The sequence below is a fragment of the Notolepis coatsorum genome (assembly GCF_963971535.1).
Source record: "Notolepis coatsorum genome assembly, chromosome: 13".
NCBI lineage: Eukaryota > Metazoa > Chordata > Actinopteri > Aulopiformes > Paralepididae > Notolepis > Notolepis coatsorum.
The window spans coordinates 45301728-45322986 of NC_140177.1; the positions used below are offsets into that span (position 1 = coordinate 45301728).

At 42.8% G+C, this 21259-nt stretch overlaps 1 protein-coding gene across 1 annotated transcript in view; it reads left to right on the top strand.

Annotated features, from left to right (window-relative positions):
• The first annotated feature begins 7214 nt into the window (after positions 1–7214).
• ppm1la (protein phosphatase, Mg2+/Mn2+ dependent, 1La) overlaps positions 7215–21259 on the top strand; it is a 48471-nt gene continuing 34426 nt past the window's right edge. The window contains exon 1 of the mRNA XM_084327130.1: positions 7215–7728. Coding sequence (XP_084183256.1) covers positions 7330–7728 — 399 coding nt within the window. The 5' untranslated portion in view covers positions 7215–7329. The remainder of the gene's footprint in view (positions 7729–21259) is intronic.

Below are 21259 nucleotides of genomic sequence, written 5' to 3' on the forward strand. Positions count from 1 at the left end.
GAAGATGCAGACAAAGTGGAACAGGAAATGCAACAAAGTAGAGCTGCATTGGGAAACCAGAACTTAACACCAGATGATCTTTCTACAGCTGAGTCTGCCATCATTCGCTTCACTCAACAGCAAAGGTTCCCTGATGAACTTGCTGTGTTGACATCTGGAAAGGGTGAAATAAAGAAAGACAGTCCCATCTATAAACTGGACCCCATTCTGGAGGATGGCTTGCTTAGAGTTGGAGGGAGGTTGAGTAGGGCAGCAATGTCTGAGGAATCTAAACATCCTGTTATCCTCTCGAAAGACCTCCATGTATCGACTCTCATACTAAAGCACATCCACGAACAGATGGGTCATGGTGGGAGAAACCATGTTCTCTCCAGATTGCGCCGAAAATATTGGATCACTAGTGCCAATGCAGCAACAAGAAAGGTCCTGTCTGACTGTGTCTTCTGCAAACGCCATAGAGGAAAGTTGGGTGAGCAGAAGATGTCAGACTTGCCTCTAGAGCGAATCGTTGCTGATCTTCCTCCATTTACCAATGTTGGAGTTGATTATTTCGGCCCGATTGAGGTCAAGAGGGGACGTTCCTTTGAAAAGCGCTATGGAGTCATTTTCACCTGTATGGCAAGTAGAGCAGTCCATTTGGAAGTCGCTTATTCATTGGATACGGACTCCTGTATAAATGCTCTACGCAGGTTTGTTTGTAGAAGAGGACCCATCTCTCATTTAAGATCGGACAATGGAACCAATTTTGTTGGTGCTAAAAGAGAGTTGAGGGAAGCTCTCGCTGCTTTAAACCACAGCAAAATACAATCAGCTTTTCTGGAAGAAGGAATTCAGTGGAGCTTCAACCCACCAACAGCTTCTCATCATGGAGGTGCATGGGAGCGCATCATACGGATGATTCGACGAATACTAACATCAGTTCTACACCAGCAAACCTTGAATGACGAAGGATTTCATACAGTGCTGTGTGAAGTCGAAGCCATTCTTAATGATCGCCCCATAACTAAGTTGTCTGGAGATCCCAACGATCTGGAAGCTCTCACTCCCAATCACATTCTCACAATGAAAAGAATTCCAATCTTGCCACCTGGATTGTTTGAGGAGTCTGACCTCTACCTCAAAAGGAGATGGAGACAAGTCCAATACATCTCAGACCTTTTTTGGAAACGCTGGCTGAGAGAATACTTACCTTTGCTACAGGAGCGGCAGAGGTGGAGTAAGGAGAGACGAAGTCTTGTCCCTGGAGACATTGTATTGATCGCAGACGCTACAGCTCCACGTGGTTCCTGGTTACTTGGAAGAGTCCTGGAGACCTATCCTGACAGGAAAGGACTGGTGCGTTCTGCACGAGTGAAGACAAAAACGAGCACACTGGATAGACCAGTAACTAAACTTTGCTTGCTTCAAGAAGCTGCAATTTAAAGCTTCTAATTCAAATAATTGTTTTTTGAGTTATTTTGTATACATTTATTGGCTCCATTATGTAAATATTATTTTGAATTGTTCCTGGCCTCCTGCCATTCTCAATTAGGGGCCGGGGTGTTGGAGCCAAAATGCCCTTCTGTTTATTTATTTTTATTTTTACTCACGGTACAGAGGTTTGGCTTTATCAGTCACCATGGCAACCACCACAGGGGGTGGTTGTCCCTATATATACTGATCAGTGGGTGACGAGCCCCAGGTGCGCAAGGGGAATAGCCATACAGTTTTTGACCGTGTCTTGTCGTGTTCGTGTATGTGCCGTATAGGTCGGCGGTCAGTGTTATTAGTAAAAAGAGTTTTTGTATATATATTTTTGGTTGATAAGTCAATAAAAGGATTGGCATATCCAAAATGATAAGAGCTCTCTGGACATTCAATTCTTCAAGCACGCGTCTAACTAAAGCCAGTCCACTTGCCCCTCGCAGTAGGCTTATGTAAAGGAGTCTACAGATATCATATCCGACATCACCGTAAGTGTACACGTCTGTCAGCCTGTCTCATGACACGCTTCCCTCGGCTTAGTCCATTTTTCCACATTTCATGGGTGTATTCCATTACCGTATATGGTTAATCGGGGCGTTTCTGGTATGCAAATACTTAAAACAGTGCACAAGCACAAACGTAGGATCAAAGTCATATTCATCATGACAGGTGTGCGTAGAACCTGCGTACGCACGTGTGATGAATCCCGACTTCCCTGTGCGTACACTCATTCTAAATTCTGTGCTTACGTGTGGAAATAGAACATGTTCTACGCACACGTTGATGAATGAGGGCCCTGGTGTTGCCCAATGGTAATTACCTGTCTTTCTGCCCTGATTGCCCTAATTAGTACCTGGTGTGTATAGTTGACTCTGTTTACTACTCAGATTGTCAGTCGTTCACTGAACATTAACGTGAGTACACAGTTGTGTAGAAACGCTTATCGCTCCTGCCATGGAGGATAAGTTAGCTTGCTATTGATAGTATTACCTTGCCTTGCATTCTCGTTTGTATACTCTGTCATGTGCTTATGTAGCACCATCGCCCGTTGTGTTTTGTTTTTGTGCTATGTACTATAAATGTCATTTTTCAGTCTCTAGCATTGTATTATAGTAATAGGAGTTAGTATCAATGTGTTTTAGTGTCTAAATACCATATTGGCGGATTGCTCTGATTCAGCTCAGATAATTTCCTGCTCCAGTAAATTAGTCCATCCTGATTTGAAGGCCTGAGTCACGTCATTCAGGCTCTGGGTAGAAGACAGTGATGTGATTGGCTCTGTGGTTGTAGCTAATGCCCGCCCACAATCTACATAGACTAGACAGCGAGTGGAAAACCACTTCCTCATACTGCGAGGCAGTGAAACCCGACACCTCTGCATACTCTGGAGGGAGAGAGAGAGAGAGAGAGAGATAGAGAGGGAGAGAGAGAGGGAGAGACAGAGAGAGAGAGAGAGGGAGACAGAGAGAGAGGGAGGGAGCACTTGGGGGGGGGGGGGGCCTGCCGCGCCACACGGGAGAGGGGAGGAAGGGAGGCCCCCCCCCCCCCACAAGCTGCCGCAGGGAGAGAAAAAACGAAAGGAAGAGACGGCCTGTCTTTTTTTTCTCTCTCTCTCTCTCGCACCCCCCCCTCTCTCTCTCTCTCTCTCTATCTCTCTCTGTCTACCAGTCGCAGACTGTGTGGACTGACTATCACTCAAAGTGCTTATGGGCGGAGCCAGGCCATAACAGCCTGAAATCTTGAAGCTGGAAAATGATGGTTTTGAGTACTTGATTAGAAATATAAAACAATGCATTTAAAAAAAAAAAAAAACCTTACAGATGTCTTCAATAGACTAACAGGAATTGTGTAAAGTTGCCCAAATAGTGCTAGGAATAGCAGTACATGTCCCCTTTAAAGCAGAGAAATGTGTTTTTCATACAGACACGGTGTCTTTTTGGGGATTTGTGTTGACCAGGGGCGATTTACGCATGGATCCGGCCAGTATTAGACTGGCCTCGCCCCTCCTCGCTTAAACAGTTGCAACGCTTCTTAGGGTTTGCCAACTTTTCTAGGCGGTTTATACACAATTTTTGTGCCCTAGCCGCTCCGTTAACAGCCCTCACTAAGCCTCTCTGCCTGGTAGAAGTGGAGGCCTCCGATGTCGCGGTGGGGGGGGGGGGTGCTCTCTCAGAGATGCTTAAAGGATGGGAAAGTGCATCCTTGCGATTTTTTTTCATGTCGCCTGTCCCGGGCCGAACGCAACTACGATGTGGGAAATCGTGAGTTGTTGGCCATTAAGTTAGCTTTGGAAGAGTGGAGGCAATGGTTGGAGGGGGCTGCACAACAATTTATAGTATGGACCGACCACAAGAACCTGGCATACATCCAGGGGGCTAAGCGACTTAACGCACGCCAGGCCAGGTGGGCTTTGTTTTTTATCTGTTCTGCTACTCCATCTCCTTTCGGCCTGGGTCCAAGAATGTCAAATCTGACACTCTTCCCGACAGTTCGACCCAATGGACCGAGAGGAGAAACCACACCCAATCATTCCTGAGGCCCTTATTGTCACTCCCGTGTCATGGGAGATAGACAGGGTGGTGAGATCAGCGCTGGGGCGGGAGCCTGATCCTGGGCGAGGGCCCCCGGGGAGGCTGTATGTGCCCAAGGCTGTGCGCTCACGGCTGTTGCAATGGGCGCATACGTCATCCCTCACCCGTCACCCTGGGGCCGCCAGGACCCTGAATTTCATCCGCAGGAGGTTCTGGTTAACATAACAGACCTACAGTACGTTTGGGGGAACTAATGGGATAACTTGGGTTGCAACAAAAGTGCAACTATAGGGCTAAAAACACAATGAAATAAAATAATAATAATAATAATAATAAATAATATATCCTTCTTAGCAGACTTCTTAGCTTAACATCCCAGGGAACTAATGGGATAACTGGGGATGTTGTTTGCTCCTGACAAGAGTCTCAAAGTCTGGGGTGATGGTAGAAAAAGCAACTCTGAGGTCATGCTCAATGTCCAATCTGTTCCTCTGCTTTGTCTTCAGCTGAACCAGAGCTGAGAAGGCACTTTCACAAAGATAGGTAGTGCAAAAAAATATATACATAAAACAAATAAAAATTAAAAAAAGTGTTTACCTTTTTCTTTTCTTTTTTACACATCCGCGACCCACTCAAAACAGCCCCGCGACCCACTTTTTGGTCGCGACCCACCAGTTGAGAAACACTGCTCTAGAGTGATGTTCTCTTCTGTCTCTCCGAGTGGGCAGGGAGCGAGAGTCGACTGCATCCCTGTAGCAGTTGTATCATATGCTCTTCCATTAGCATGACCTCTTCTGCACCTGCTCAAGGTTGTCTGGGAGGGTCTTGGTTAAATTGCCATGTCAATATATAACCAATGTGTCACTGGCTACTGGCAGCCTCAAACACTCAACCACATGCACACCAGCACCATGTGCCCACGAAAGCTTTAATACCACAGACTTCCTCAGTCCATCACCTGAAACGGTTCCAATTCAGATAGCTAAGCAAGCTTGGGACATGTAGTGAGTTTACAACAAGGGGTTATTACTATGTGGTCTCAACCTGATTACACTCCCCTGTGTAAACTCACTAAATACCATATTATCTGTGTCACCAATGCACTATTGGCAGATGGTAACTGGCCACTGGCAGGGACTTCACATTATGGAATTCATTCTCTAACCAAGTAAGAACCCCGAGCACTCCACTCACCAACACCAACTGATCACTTTGGAAGTTTCATACCACAGTCTTATCCGGTCCCCCACCTGTATGTGCTTCATATACAGTAAAAAAAAGTTAAAAGAATAAAGACCAAACACTATACAAAATGGACAATATACAAAACTAAAGTACAAAATGCAAACAAAATGCTAAAATTAGGTAGAGAGGTAGTGCAAATATTTTAGTAATAAATAGATAAAACATGGTGTATATATACTAGGTGTACTTAAAACGTGTTTAAAGTGGCTAAAGTGAATGTTAAAGGTGAATGTTTAAAGTGAGTGTGTGCATGTGGATGTGTGTGCAATGAGTGTAGAATGGATGAGTTAGTGTTATATAGAGTCCACATTGAGCATCCTGATGGCCTGTGGATAGAAGCTCCTTTTGAGTCTTGCTGTACTGGACCATGAGACTTCGGTAGCGCTTTCCTGACCGCAGCAGTGCAAAGAGGCAGTTGTTTGGGTGGCTAGAGTATAAGGGCTTTACAGTATAAGGGTTGGAATCTTAGACTGTGCTTTTTATTTATGTTAAACAAATGATTTGCTCATATCCACAAAGCACTGTGGAAAATAGCATGTATTACAATGGGATGGTATGGAAATGCGGCACACAACAGGTAGCACGATTGATGGAGGACCAGAGAGAGAATGTGCTTGCGGTTAACAGTCTGTAGTGTGGTAGTGAAAGGGTTAACCTTCTGTAGTGTGGTAGTGAAATGGTTAACCCTTTTGTCATGTGGCAGTGAAAATGTTAACCTTCTGTATTGTCGCAGTGAAAGGGTTAACAATTTGGTAGTATATAGTCTGTATTACAGTAACATAAGGAATATGGTATTTTACCACAATTTGGGGTATGTTGAAAGTTTGTGGTAGGTTGCCATAAGGTCTATGGTACATTTCCACAAGACATGTGGTGTATGGAAATATTGTTGGACATTACCATAAAACAAATGGATAATTACCATAGGTATTATGATCCATTATCTTAGATTTGGTTGTCCTATGGTACCTAGGTCAAGTACCAGAGTACCACAAGAACATTTCCCAGTACCACATGACATTTTTCTAAGTGTATAGACATTGGTGATGTATTATTGCAGTACATTTACAATGGAGGTTAATTAAATGTATTAAAAAACGTATACATTTGTGAACAAATATTGCAATGTATAAACAATTGTCGTTGAATGTATTCAAATACATTTATAATAATGGCCAAATGTACTGATACTGTATATACTGTAGCTGATAATGTCAAGATATTGCAATGTATCAAAATGCATAATGTTTTGCAATGCATTTTATTTCCGTATGGGGGCGTTATATTACATTTTTGCAGCACTTTACTGCATGTGTATCGGGTCCTCTATAATATAGAGGACATTATATCTTGGGTAAATTGATATAACCTATGAAGAAAAGAAAAATTCAACAGGATATAAGGTTATATTATATTACATTACATGATCATCTGATACCAGAGACTTGATCGTTTCCTTCACCGCCAGTTGCCTCTTGGATGTTTTGGTCATCCAAGCTCTGCAGCTGCGCACTCTGTCAGCGACGGTCACATTCAAGAATGGGGGTGTAGTGTGTGTGTGGGAAATGATGCGGAGCCAGGAACGGGGACCGAGCATGGATTGAATAGTAGGCACATTTCCCGGAGAAGAAACGGGGTCAACCGAAAAGGGGCCACCCTCAAAATCCCGTCTACTAGCCCCCCAGTGACTTCCCGTCACTTTACGGTCCAAATTCCGTTATTCTACAATGGACTGTGTGCGATCGTCTAACCTCGGTGAATTCTCCTGCAGCTGTTGGTTACAGCAGGGCTGTTTCATTGTTGTCCCTCAAGACTGTGGGCCAAATCAATGACGGTGGCCTCCTGTCTGCTTTTGTTGTGCTGCACTTCTTCTCGGCCCGGTATCTGGCGTATCGTCGGTGCGTGGTGCGTAAAGCGCTCGGAGTGTTTGTACCAGGCAGGCCTTGCAGCGGTAGCCCCACTTTAGATGTCCGATCATAAATGCTGTCAGACATTTTGGCTCTGAAAGGATTTTTGTGTTGTTCCCATTGAGCGGATGGAGTGAATTGCACGAGAGAGGGAGACACCGTCCGCAGTTTGGTTGCGTGTGATGATAGGAGACACAATGACGCTGCTGTCTCTTTTGGGTCGGATCATGCGTTATTTTCTCCTCAGGCCGGAGACGTTGTTTCTGTTGTGTATAAGCCTGGCTCTGTGGAGTTATTTCTTCCACACGGACGAGGTGAAGACCATCGTGAAGTCCAGCAGGGATGCCGTGAAGATGGTGAAGGGGAAAGTGGCGGAGATGATGCAGAATGACCGGCTGGGTGGCCTCAATGTCCTGGACGCGGAGTTCTCCAAAACCTGGGAGTTCAAGAATAACAATGTGGCTGTTTACTCCATCCAGGGGCGGCGAGATCACATGGAGGACCGCTTCGAGGTGCTTACTGACATCAGCAACAAGAGCCACCCGTCTATATTCGGTATATTTGACGGTCACGGCGGTGAGGTAAGCAGTGTGAGGGATATTCGGGCCCGGCATTATTACATAGCATTTTAGACAAACTTGTCTAGCTGCCAACTCTATAGAAGAAATACCGTCTGTACCTCACTGGCAAGTATTGGTGATGATGCCTCTTACCACTGAACAGGTGAGCATCTGATTCAAAAGTAGGCTATAATAATAGCCTGGCCATCTTGCAAGTTCAAATGAAGTAGGCATGCCACATTTCATCCTCGCTATCTACAACATGCTGCACATACCATAAATATAAAACAAGCTTTGCTCAGAAACAGAATATGCCCCCCCCCCATAGTCTTTTGTATGTCATTCATTCATTCATTCATTCATTCATTCATTCATTCATTCATTCATTCATTCATGTACTCCTCCAAGTCATGGAGTTGAATTGCACACTGTCACAAAGATCCGGCCATCTTGAGTTTTATTGTGGGGCACTGGGGCCGCACATGGGTGTGTGAAGGTTTTGTTTTCCACCCCCTCTCAAGGGTCTGTGTATTCCCATGGCGGTGTACAACACAGCATAATATGTCTTGGGGACCATCTGTCACCAACCTGTCTTCAGCCATTAGGATAACCACATGAAAGGCCACACTGGTCAGATGCTTCTTGTCTGCCAGTGTAATAGACACATGTATTGACAACGTTGTAGATTTCAGATCTTGTGTTTGTTTCTTTATTATTTTTTTTATTTTTTATTTTATCAAACATAAGAATATATGGTCATATTTTATAAAGACCTAATAGAGACTGGTGTGAAGGCCAAGTACCAAAGATACCAACAAGTCATGCATACAAAAGAAAGGGCATGCAAATGATCAGTCTCCCAGTTCTGTTGTGATTACAATATATTGTATACAACATACAGTGTATCCAATTTAAAAAATCATAGCACAAGTCATTCATTGCGCTGTTCCACAAATGTAGGTTTTTACAGCTATATACTGTATATACAGTATATATATAATTATATATCATTTTAAGATTAAATTGAAATATTACTTACAAAACACTGGAGAAGTTGCTCCCCCCTACCCTTAAGGTGAGATGTGAAAGTGATTGAAAGAAAATAAGAAGAGGAAAAAGTAAATCAGAAGCAGGTGGACAGAAAGAAAAGGATAACCAATTAGACAGAGACAAAACTGACAGACAGAGACACACAAATAAAGACGGACTGATAGAAGGATAGCTGTGGGTATAATTACTGACAGACATATGCAGAGAGAGACAGATAGATGACATAGACGCAGGCGATGGATATGGGGAAACCTGTATCAACATGACCAATGACGGGATACATCAGTACAGCGACAAGTTGACAGATGCGGGGTAACTGAAAGGGAAGTTACGTAGAAAGGTGATGATACGGTTCTCGTTGAGGTCGAGTACAGGGCTATTCGTTAGTGTAATAGCCTGTTTGACTTATTAAGTATAGAAAGACAATAAGGCGAAGAGAAAGAGGTCACAACATTTATTTGTTGACATTTATTGAGCCCAGATTCGGCTCAAACAAGGGACTAAACACGTTTCGCAATTATGCCACAACAATGTGGAACGCCCTACCCAAAGCTGTAAAGGAATGTGAATCCCTGCCCACATTCAAAACCGCCCTTAAAGAGCACCTACGGGAGGCTGCAATTCGAAACTGGCCACCGTAAATGCCCAAAACCCCCACCACCTCCTAATAGACAGTCTCCTCCCCACCGCATGTATATATTCCCTCCCCGCCGTATGTATATTTCCCTCCCACCCACCCACCCCCTCCTAATGTACAGTCCCCTCCCCATCATATGTATATACTCTGTCAGGATCTAGGGGTAACAGTACTGTATATTTGAATACCGCCTATGTCACAAATGTATCAGTACTAAATACCTATATGTCCCTATGCCATAAATGTCATGTATGTTGTGTATGTCATAAATGTCTATATGAATTGAAAATGGGGGACCCTGATGGAAACAAGACAAACGTCTTTCTCAGGTCTGCATCCCCTTAACAATTGTATGTATTGAGCCGTACTGTATAGTACCCATTCTGCAATCTGTTAAATAAAGTTTTCATTCATTCATTCATTCAACATCGTAGATTTCAGATCTTGTGTTTTTTTTTTTTTTTTTTTTTTTTATTATATAGGGTCATACCGGTGTAAAGGCCAATTACCAAAGACACAGGCATGTGTGTCTGCCATTTTGGGAGGGACAATGTTTGAATCATTATGGAAGTTATAATGTTTGAGATAAACCTTGTTTTTTTGTCAGTTTAGTTTGCTTGGTGTGTATCGTCAACACTGTTTGACGAACAATGTTACTTACCCTTAGCTGCCAGAGTTGTACCCTTCCTGCTGACTTGTTGTACAAAACCTTTAAAGGAAAACTCCAACATTTTGGGAAATTAGCTTATTTAACATCTTCCCTGGAGTTAGACAAGAAGATACATACCTTTTTTGTCTCTGTGCATGCATTAGGCTTAGGGAACAGTCGCTCCGTTAGCATAGCTTAGCTTCATCACTGGAAGTGAGGCGGGGCCGGAGCCTGGCGTTCCCTTACAGTGTATAGTTTGATTGATTGATTGAAAAGTTTATTAACAGATTGCAGAATACACTCCAAATACAACTCCAAAACGTTCATGTAAACATGTTGTGGCCTGTGTATTCACCACGTGGAGAAATAAAAAATAATTGAATTAGACAATTACGTTTTATAAGCAAATATACTCGGAACTATTTTTTGCCGAACCACTCCTCTCGGGGCGCAGTCATTGATTTCAACGTGACGCTGTGTTTGTTTACATTCTCATTCATTCAAAGGATCTGAACCGATTGAAGTTTATGGATACCATGACTTGAAATCCTCTTACCTTGACGATTAAAAGCCTCCCCAATTTAGAAAACAGTAATCCAATGGCTGGTGTTGATATACCGGACGCTCTGAGCTAACCGGAGCTAACACAGATCAGGATCGTAAAGCATATATAATGACTTCCTTTCTGGGGTTGTCAAAATAAAAGTGCGACGTTTATAGCAGCGGAAAACGTTTATTTTGTACATTATCTAACGTTAACACAAACCTAAACTAACGTTACAACTAACCTAAAGTTAGTTTAGGTTCGTGTTAACGTTAGATAATGTACAAAATAAACGTTTTCCGCTGCTATAAACGTCGCACTTTTATTTTGACAACCCCAGAAAGGAAGTCATTATATATGCGTTACGATCCTGATCTGTGCTAGCTTTGTTATCATTTTTCAGCTTCAAGATTTCAGGCTGTTATGGCCCCGCCCATAAGCACTTTGAGTGACAGTCTGCGACTGGTAGACAGAGAGAGAGAGGGAGAGAGGGAGGGGGTGAGAGGGGGTGAGAGAGAGAGGGAAAAATAGACAGGCCGTTCTTTTTTTCTCTGCCTCTCGGTGTGCTGCGCGCAGCTTGTGGGGGGGGGGGGGCCCTCCCTTCCTCCCTCTCTCTTCCTTTTTTTCTTTTCTATCACTCTCCCATTCGGAGGTGTGTGTCGCGCGGACCCCCCCCCCCCCCCCCCCCAAGTGCTCCTGAATGCTCTCCAGGGCTGTACGATAAGCTTTTTCACTAGGGGCACACTTGCCCCTAAATGAGAAATTTAGGGGCAAAAAATATTTTTTAGGGGCACATTTTTAAATAACAATTTTACCATTATTTATATCGATTGTTTTTGATTTAAAATTTTTTTTTTTTTATTATATACATTTTTTTTTAATAAAATATATATATTATATAATCATACTTGTAGTTGTATTATCTGCGAGACATCGCCACCACGCAACAAGTCAAAATGCTCGCTATATGCAACCAGCTCCACTGTCTGTGTGTACTCGAGTAGCCTCCAGCTACGGCCAGGATTCTCCGGCGCTGCAGCTGGACCCTATACTGTAGCCTCCAGCTACGGCCAGGATTCTCCGGCGCTGCAGCTGGACCCTATTGACTATATTCAGCGTGCCCTCAGCTCGAATACGCATCGACTCAGTGTTATAAGACATTGATATCAGGAGCTATCTGTAGCTATTTAGTTTAATGGGACGTTTCGTTTTGAACAGTGAGCTAACGCGAGCTATCATGCACTACCATAGCTGTCAACATTTGGATTTGAGAAAACGTGCATGTTTTAGCCCCGCCCCTTCTCCTGGCCCCACCCCCCTCAGCCCGCCCCCTCCCACCCGGCCCCGCCCCCTCCCAATGGAGCTGCCTCGTCGCTGCCATCTGCTGGTCAAAACCTGTATGTACCCACTACCCAGCCATTCGTTGTAGGGTAAACTTTTCCTACTTAGAGTGTAAATGCTATGTAAATTATGGTTTTGTTGAACATTTGTATTTCACAGGAGAGAAACTGTATTCAAAGAAAGCTATTAAAATAGTCTTTGAATCTAATTATACTTTCTTTGTGTTGATTTTACATTAATTCCATGATTTTACTCAAGTAAATATCTGTTACAAGCTTCGGTTTTATGTAGAAAAATGCTGTTTTTAATCTAGATTAATCTAGATTGATTACAGAAAATTGTGAGATTGATTAGTTAATTTTTTTAATCTATTGGCGGCGCTGGTGTATATATTATATATATATATATGTGTATATATGTAATGTGTGTATATATGTCAGAGAATCAGCCCCTTGCGTCCTTAGTGTATAGCATATGTAGAGCCATATGAAATCCATTTTATTATTTTCCAAATTCCATTTTATTTTTTCCCAAATTCCGTTTTTTCCGTTTTAATATTTCAGAATTCTGTATTTTGCTTTTTATGCTCATTTTACCATCAGAAATAGTGTCTAATAAGTGGGAATGAATAAATGTCTACAATTGAATATGATATATCAGTCCATTTAATGTTTTTAAGTGCTGCAACTCAGAAATACAGTTACATTTTACACAATACTTTTCAAATAATATTGTGACAAAATAAAAATACACATTTCAAGTGTAAACAATAGATACAGCTAGCTACTACTGACATTATCACAATGTCAGTAGCCTAGCTATATCTATTTTATTGTGATGAAATATAGTAATGCATAATTTAGGCACCTTTAGTTTAGTTTATTTCGTTTATAAAGGACAGTGTATAATGACAATCGTTTGCATTAAACAAATGGATTGCACCAGATTTAGCAAGAAGCTATCATTTCCATCTATAGTCCTATGTACTGTAAAACGTTTCATAGCTATTTAAGTTTATTTCGATTATAAAGGGCAGTGTATAATGACTCGTTTGCATTAAACAAATGGATGGGTGCACTAGATTTAGCAAGAAGCGATCATGTCCTAACGTTATTTTTGTGGCTCCAGTCCACGGAACGTTGACAGAATTAGCAAAACACCTTATCGCCGGAGGCATAAAAGTCATTAGGATACTGCTCTGCTCTGAATTGAGGGCTTATTGGGGAATTTATTAGCTTCTTGACGATGTAAACACTGAAGCAGCGAGACGCTTGGGAGACTGCCTGTGTTGTGTGTAACCCGCTCTAGCGTCCGCCTCCCCGGTCGCGTGTGCACCAAGCGTTCCACCCAAAAACGGAATTTCAGTCCAGATTAGGCCAAATTCTGCAATATTCCACGTTTTGCAGTTGATTCCATTTTTATTGGTCAATTCCGCGATTCCGTCCGCGATTCCGTGAACGCGGATTTCATATGGCTCTACATATGACATGGTGTATGTTTGTTCATTGATGTGACAGTGTCTGGCAACATACTATTGTTGTTTTTATTTCTTTGTGTTTGTGATTTGTCTTGATGTGTTTGTGAAACTATAAAAGCAATCAATCAATGTATTACCATAGTGTCTTTATACCTTCATCACTGTAGGCTACATATTAATACTACAACTCGTTAAAGCTATAAAAAAATACCTATGGTCATTAATTTAGCAGTGGGAATATCATTTTGGAACAGTGTGTGTGTCTACAGAGAAATGTGAGATAGAAAAAAAGCCAATGCGATTTTGTGTTTTTCCTCAATATCTCTGGAATGCCTGCGAGTTACCAGTAACTGTATTTGTCATACCATGACAATTCACGACAACTTTTAAAACGGATCAATTATTATTTATAAATCGCATTCAGGAAATTGGGCGTCAGAGTGAAGGAGGGGGACGCGTGAACCTTACAGGGGAGGCGCAGAGCAAACGGCTGTTCACCAAGACATTTACACATTCCTGCATCACATACACAGTAACTTTGTATTGTTTTATCCACAGAAGATTTGCAAACCCTTTGTTCCAGAGACAAAAGCCACAGAGTGGGCAATCAAGAGACACTGGCTAAGTTGATTTGACACCCTCGGTGCCGCATCAGTCTCTCCCCTGAGCTCTGAGCAAATCCGCTCGCTGTTCTGTTCTTATTCTTCTTCGGGTCGCAACCGTCTCCCGGTCTGACTTCCTGTGATAACGTTCTAATCTACACTGCTGCCACCTGTCATCACGGAGGGGAATTGCAGCCATTTTGTAAAAATTAATAAGTACAAAATACGTGAACCGTGAATATGGCGTGAAGAGGGTTGAAAAAACAGGAGAATCCCGGGGAAAACGGTAGTGTTGACAGCTATGTGCACTACTAGACTTGCTGGAGCATTTGTTGATATCAGTAGCTAGCCGGCTGGCAGGCTCACCGAGGTCCCAGTGTCCCACTAGAGACTAGTGTTTACAACAGCCACGGGTGCGGGAGGGAGGAGGAGCAGCAGACGCCGCAGCTCTCTCCGTGTGTCTGAGTTCAGTTCAGTTCGGCTCACTATAGGAGGTCGAACGCGTCGAAAATATGAAGCAATACTAACTTTACTTTTCTTCATAGCTAAATGAATCAGACAGTCAGCCAGTCTATCAGAGTGAGTGCTCAGTCGATTGTTCCCGCTGATCATACCTGCTGAGTGCTCACTGCTCAGCTCGCGTGAGTGACGTCATCACACGCCTTGGATAATTTAGGAGTGAAATGCGAATGCAAGGCTTGAAAGAACTACTCGCAAGCCCGCCCCCAGATAATATTTACCAATCGCAACGGCCAATTAAAGGGGCAATTCGCGATCATCTCGTCGCAGTGTACAGCCCTGCTCTCTATCTCTCTCTCTCTCACTCTCTCTCACTCTCTCTCCCTCCAGACTGCATGCAGAGAATGAGGAAGTGGTTTTCCACTCGCTGTGTACAGTCAGTCTATGTAGATTGTGGGTGGGCATTAGCTACAACCACAGAGCCAATCACATCACTGTCTGCTACCCAGAGCCTGAGTAACGTCATTCAGGTCTTCAAATCAGGATGGCCTAATTTACTGGAGAAGGAAATGATCTGAGCTGAATCAGAGCAATCCGCCAATATGGTATTTAGACACTAAAACACATTGATACGAACTCCTAGGCCTGCCACGATAACACATTTTGCTGGGCGATTAATTGCCCCCGAAAATATCGCGATAAGCGATATTATTGCGACCGGTTAGAGAATTTTTTTTTTGGAGACATTTATTTCCCAAAACTTTTATTTTGAAGCCCACCGCTCCGTCTTTTCCGGTGTTTTAGACTTTTATTTTGAAGCCCACCGACCGGACCGGAAGTATTGCTGTGATTATCAGGTACTTTGGGTACCAGAAAAGTCACGTGAAACACTGCAGACCACTGATTGGTCAGAATAGAGACGCGTCTCTAGGATTTCATAATCATTATGTTTGCAGCAGGCACAAGTGCAATAAACAAAGGATACAGTCACTGTGTATTCTGCCTCATTTATTGATTAAACAAAACCGACATCAACACAATTTGCCACCGAGCGGAGAGTTTAGTCTCGCAAAAAGATCGCTGACTTGTTAAGGCTTGTTGTTAGGTTAGGTGCTAATGTTGTGCTAGCGTTTTAGCATGGCTATCGTACATAGCGTGATCAATATAACTCGCTATTGATTGTTTGTATGAGTAACGTTAATGCTAGTAGAATAGACACAACGTGAGGTAATCACCATCCATTTTAAACCGGTTATTACCTAATGCTAACGTTAGCAAATAGACGCGACTGGTAACGTTACAGCTTGTTAGCCAACGTTAGCATAGACAGCCTAGCTAACGTTAACGCTTGTAGAATAGACACAATGAGAGGTAACGTTAGCGTTAGCAGAATAGACACAACGAGGGTCTCGTTAATGTTGTTATTGATTGATTGAAAACTGTGTTTACTCTGTTTGTATGAGTAACGTTAGCCCCACGGAGCTCCTGTGCTATGCTCTGTAGTAAAGCCAGCGGCCCGCCTCCCAACACGGACAGTGACTGACAAGGGGCACTGGGTCCGCCTCATTAAAACAAACGCGCAAATAGCAATTAATCGCGCCCGTCAAAATCATTGCATTCATTTTAATTATCGCGGCAATTAATCGATTTATTGCTTATCGCGGCAGGCCTACGAACTCCTATTACTATAATACAATGCTAGAGACTGAAAAATGACATTTATAGTACATGTCCCCTTTAAATCGCTTTGGATAAAGTTATTCATATGCCATTCTTCAAATTTAGGTTTTACAGCTAGTTAGTTTGACTTTTAGTTTTCTTGATCTATGATTTTCATGACATTGTACCATGAGTCACTTTTATTTGCCAATGTATAGGGCTTAGGAACATAATGTCCGGTGACGTCACAAAACCATCGTTTGTAGAGGACGATTACTCCATAGTTGATTGTTGACAGGCAGATTTCTGAAATTCAAGATAGTTTGGGTCTTGTTATGTGAAAAGCTGACACAGAAAATGTCCCAGCTGTCATGGGAGAAAACCTCAACCCTTATTTTTCTCCAATCCTACAGTCATAGCTGTCAACATTACGATTTGCTAAAACGTGCACGATTTAGCCCCGCCCCTTCTCCTGGCCCCGCCCCCTCAGCCTGCCCCCTCCCAATGGAGCTGCCTCGTCGCTGCCATCTGCTGGTCAAAACCTGTATTATTTTGTTTTCCTACTTTAAAGGTCAACCTTCACGTTGTATTTTTGTTCAATAAACAATGTGGACTAGGCCAACAGTGACTTTCATGAAGAATGGGAAAAAAAGTATTAATTGACCCAGTTTTAGCGTTTTTATCAAACATTTTGTCTGCCCAACACAATCACCACGCACGTGCATATTTTAATAATGGTTCATAACGTGCGTGTGTAATCGAAATGATCGTCACAACAGGTGCAGGGCACCAGGGGGCTCACCAGGGAGCGCTGAGAGTCACACACAGCTAGTGGCAGGCACTGATATATGCTTGCTACTACTAGCCGAATGAAAATGTATCTGTTTCACCTAACACTATTGCTCCGTGATTATAGCCACCCATCTCTAAAGCCACAACCACGTTACCATATTTGTAATAATGTAAATCATTGTGTCGTTGTACACATATTGTGTTTATAACGTTAGTAGCTAACATAGCTTAGCTTGGTAGCTATTGTGCTAACAAAATATCCCGACATCCGGCTCGCTGGCCGGCATGAACGGCCGACCCAAAATGGTTCTCTCCTCTCTGTACACCCCGTCCCCACTGGTACCCTGCCGGGGGGCCATGGACGCGACAACGGCGACAATGGTGGCAGCCTGTAGGGTGCTCGAGCCCGTAAAGGCTAGTGGAACACGATAGCTATGAGCTAACAACGGCCGCCGCTGTTGTCGCGTCCACAAGCTCCTCCGCAGGACACCCACGAGGACGGGGGCACACAAAGAGGAGAGAACCATAGGCTAACGTCAGTGTAGTGGTCCCGACTGTAGGCAGCAGGGACGGAGCTATATAGGCTAACTGTGATGCACAGAGTGGGCCACCATTGAACTAGTACTATGACCCGGACGGGCAGCGTGAATATTTTAGGCAACCAACTTGTGTTTAGCGTTTCTCTGATTGGCCAATACGCCCATGTGACCACGGCAGCGCGAGAGAGCGGCAGTGCGGAAATAGGCTGTCTATTGCCTCGCGCTGCAGCGCGGAAATAGGCTGTCTATTGCCATTCTCTAAGTCAAACTCTAACCTTAACCAGCTCCTTAACAGCGCCTAAACGTAACCCTTCTAACCTTAAGCAACTCCGAAAAAATGCCTAACCTTAACCAACTCCGAAACAATGCCTAAACTTAACCGGCGAAATGAATGCACGTTAAAAAATATTGCCATTCTCTAAGTCAAACTCTAACCTTAACCAGCTCCTTAACAGCGCCTAAACTTAACCCTTCTAACCTTAAGCAACTCCGAAACAATGCCTAACCTTAACCAACTCCGAAACAATGCTTAAAGTTATGCCTAAACTTAACGGCGAAAGAATGCGAATGCACGTTAAAAAAATAAAAAATAAAAAATTGAAGGGAATCGAACTAGCTAGCAACGAGCCGTAGGATCCACAGCCATGCAGCTTTGCCAATTGAGCTATTTCTGGATACTGAATAAGGGGCGGTTACTGGCATATAATGAGCTCCGATCTGCCGCTACGCTCCGCGGCAGAGCGGAGCTACCGCTCCGCTCTGCTGCTGCCGCGTCGCCGCGGGGGCGTGGCTAGACGCAAGTTGGGCGTGGTTAGACACAAGTTGGTTGCCTTTAATATTTAGGCGGACGGGCAAGGCATTTCCTGAAGCGACGTCACGGCCGTGCTAGCTTTTAGATTCGGCTCATTAATATGCACTTGTAGTGACGTCGGCGTTTGATACGCTTTTTTGATTCGCGCGTGCATGTTATTCGTGCGTGGACCTTTTTAACTCTTTCAGAGTGGCATTTCCGGTGTCAAATGGAAAAAAATAAATAATGAAATGATATACCAATGATGTAAACTACCCATAATTGATCAGTAGGGTTTAACCTGGAGGTTGGGCTTTAAGTAAGTAAGTAAGTATTTATAAAGCACCTTTCATACATGTCATGTAGCTCAAAGTGCTGTACACAAACATAGGCATATATAACGATAAAAGCAATAAAGTCAGTGATCGCCTTAAGATCAATGTTTAAAGGGGCTATGTATTATAAATGTCATTTTTCAGTCTCTAGCATTGTATTATAGTAATAGGAGTTTGTATCAATGTGTTTTAGGGTCTAAATACCATATTGGCGGATTGCTCAGATTCAGCCCAGCCCCTTTCGTCGTCTAGTAAATCAGGTCATATTTTTTTTTAACTGCCAATACGCGTCATACGGCCGCTGGGTAGCGCACAGTGATGCGATTGGCTCTGTGGTTGGAGCTAATGCCTGCCCTCTAACGCCCGCCCCCATTCTACCGAGAATACAGAGGTACCGAGAAAACGGAGTGCGGTCACTTGCATCTTCATATCTTCCACGATGAGCAAACCCAGCAAACCCCACAGGCCTTACAGGACATGTTCTGTTCCTGGCTGTAAAGCTAGTACTACTAATACGTCTTTGCACACTTTTCCCGTGGATGCCGAACTTCGCCAGCAATGGACAAAGTTCGTTTTTGGGGACCCTCCTAGTTCTGTCGCAACGTCTCATACTCGGGTTTGTACTGCACATTTTTCCGCCGAAGACGTTGTCAATCAAGGTCTTTTTGATGCTGGGGTGACATCCTGGATTCTTCTAAAGAAAGGAGTTGTGCCTACTATTCGGGACCCGACAGAAGTAGTAAGTAGATATGTCGTTCACGTGTGTGTGTGTGGGGAACCATTGTTTGGGGGGTGAGTACAATCTAACGTTAGTGTGTGTGTGTTCGACGGTGGGGTAAACAAAGGAGTTGTACCTACTATTTGGGATGCGACAGAAGTACACTGTATATAACGGTATGCTGCTCTTTATAAAGTAACGTTATAGCAAACTATTGAAGCAAGCTAGTCATAATTAAAAACTGCTCAATACAAACACAACTAGTCAGAGGTAAACAAGGTAACGTTACTTATAGCAAGCTATCGAAGCAAGCTGGCTGGTCAAGTAAGTAACGTTACTCGCTCTTTTCGGCAAGCCATTATACTAACGTTATAACTAACGTTACATACATACAAGATAAACGTACCAATCGGAAACTATTTGCAAGCCTCGCTGTTGCAACTTGACTTCTTCTTCTGAATCATACTGTGGGTCGCTCTCTGGATCCCAAACATAATGTACAGCCATGTTGTATTAGTTAGTAAAATCGGTATATGTTTTGCGTGTCGAAATAAAAACCCTTCACCTGAGAGGGAAGGACGGGGAGATGGGCGGAGCTATTTGGTGGGTGGCTGTCACTCAAAGCATTCTGCTAGTATGGGTGGAGCCAAGCCAATAACAGCTTGAAATCCTAAAACAGAAAAATGCTGGTTTTGAGTACTTGATTAGAAATATAAAACAATGATTATTTTTGGAATAAACCTTACAGGTGTGTTACATAGACTCACATGAATTGTGTAAAGTTGCCCAAATAGTGCTATAAATGCTATAAAAATACAGTAAATTACCTTTTATCAAAATATTAACCATTAAATAAAGGTTGTAATCTGTAAATGCATTTGATTTTACTGTAATTTGACAGTATTTGGAAACCATAGATGCCAGACATTTAGTTTTCTTGCAGCTTTTTTTCTTACAGTCTACAGTCAGTGAATCCTAAATCTCCACTAGGCAACCACTCATCAGTCCAACAAGGACTGGGTGAACTAGTTGCTACATTAAATTAATCAGATACCTGGTTGAAAGTGAAATGCTGTGAACATCCCTGCATTAAGTGTAAGACAAATTCAGTATAAATTCAGTTTATGTAGTAGTAGCATTAACATGTTCATATTTATTGAAATCTTACAATTCATACATAAATTTTATGATGAATTGAAAATGGGGGAAGAAGTCCTTCTCTGGTCTGCATCCCCTTAACAATTGTGTATTGCACAATACTGTATTGTACCCATCTGTTAAAGTTAGCAATCAATCAATGTATTACCAGTGTCTTTATACCTTCATCACTGTAGGCTACATATTAATACGACAACTCAAGAAGAATCAAGAGGTTTATTTGTCACATACCGTGAAATGCAGGTGGTCACGCCCGCATTGATTGTGCAAAATGCAAAACATATAGGTAACAGGATATGCATGATAAAAAAAGACATGCCATGTTCCTGAAAAAGCTATAAAAAATACCTATGGTCATTAATTTAGCAGTGGGAATATCATTGGAACAGTGTGTGTGTCTATTATGTCTGTGTTGTATGTCTGTATGTCTGTATTGAGCCGTACTGTATTGTACCCATTCTGCAATCTGTTAAATAAAGTTTTCATTCATTCATTCATTCTACAGAGAAAAATGAGATAGAAAAAAAGCCAATGCGATTTTGTGTTTTTCCTCAATATCTTTGCAATGCCTGCGAGTTACCAGTAACTGTATTTGTCATACCATGACAATTCACGACAACTTTTAAAACTGATCAATTTATATGTATAAATCGCAAAATTGGGCGTCAGTGAAGGCATGCTCTCCGTGGAGGAATGGCACGAGGGGACAGTGAGGCGCAGAGCAAACGGCTGTTCACCAACCACATTTACACATTCCTGCATCACATACAGTAACATTGTATTGTTTTATCCACAGAAGATT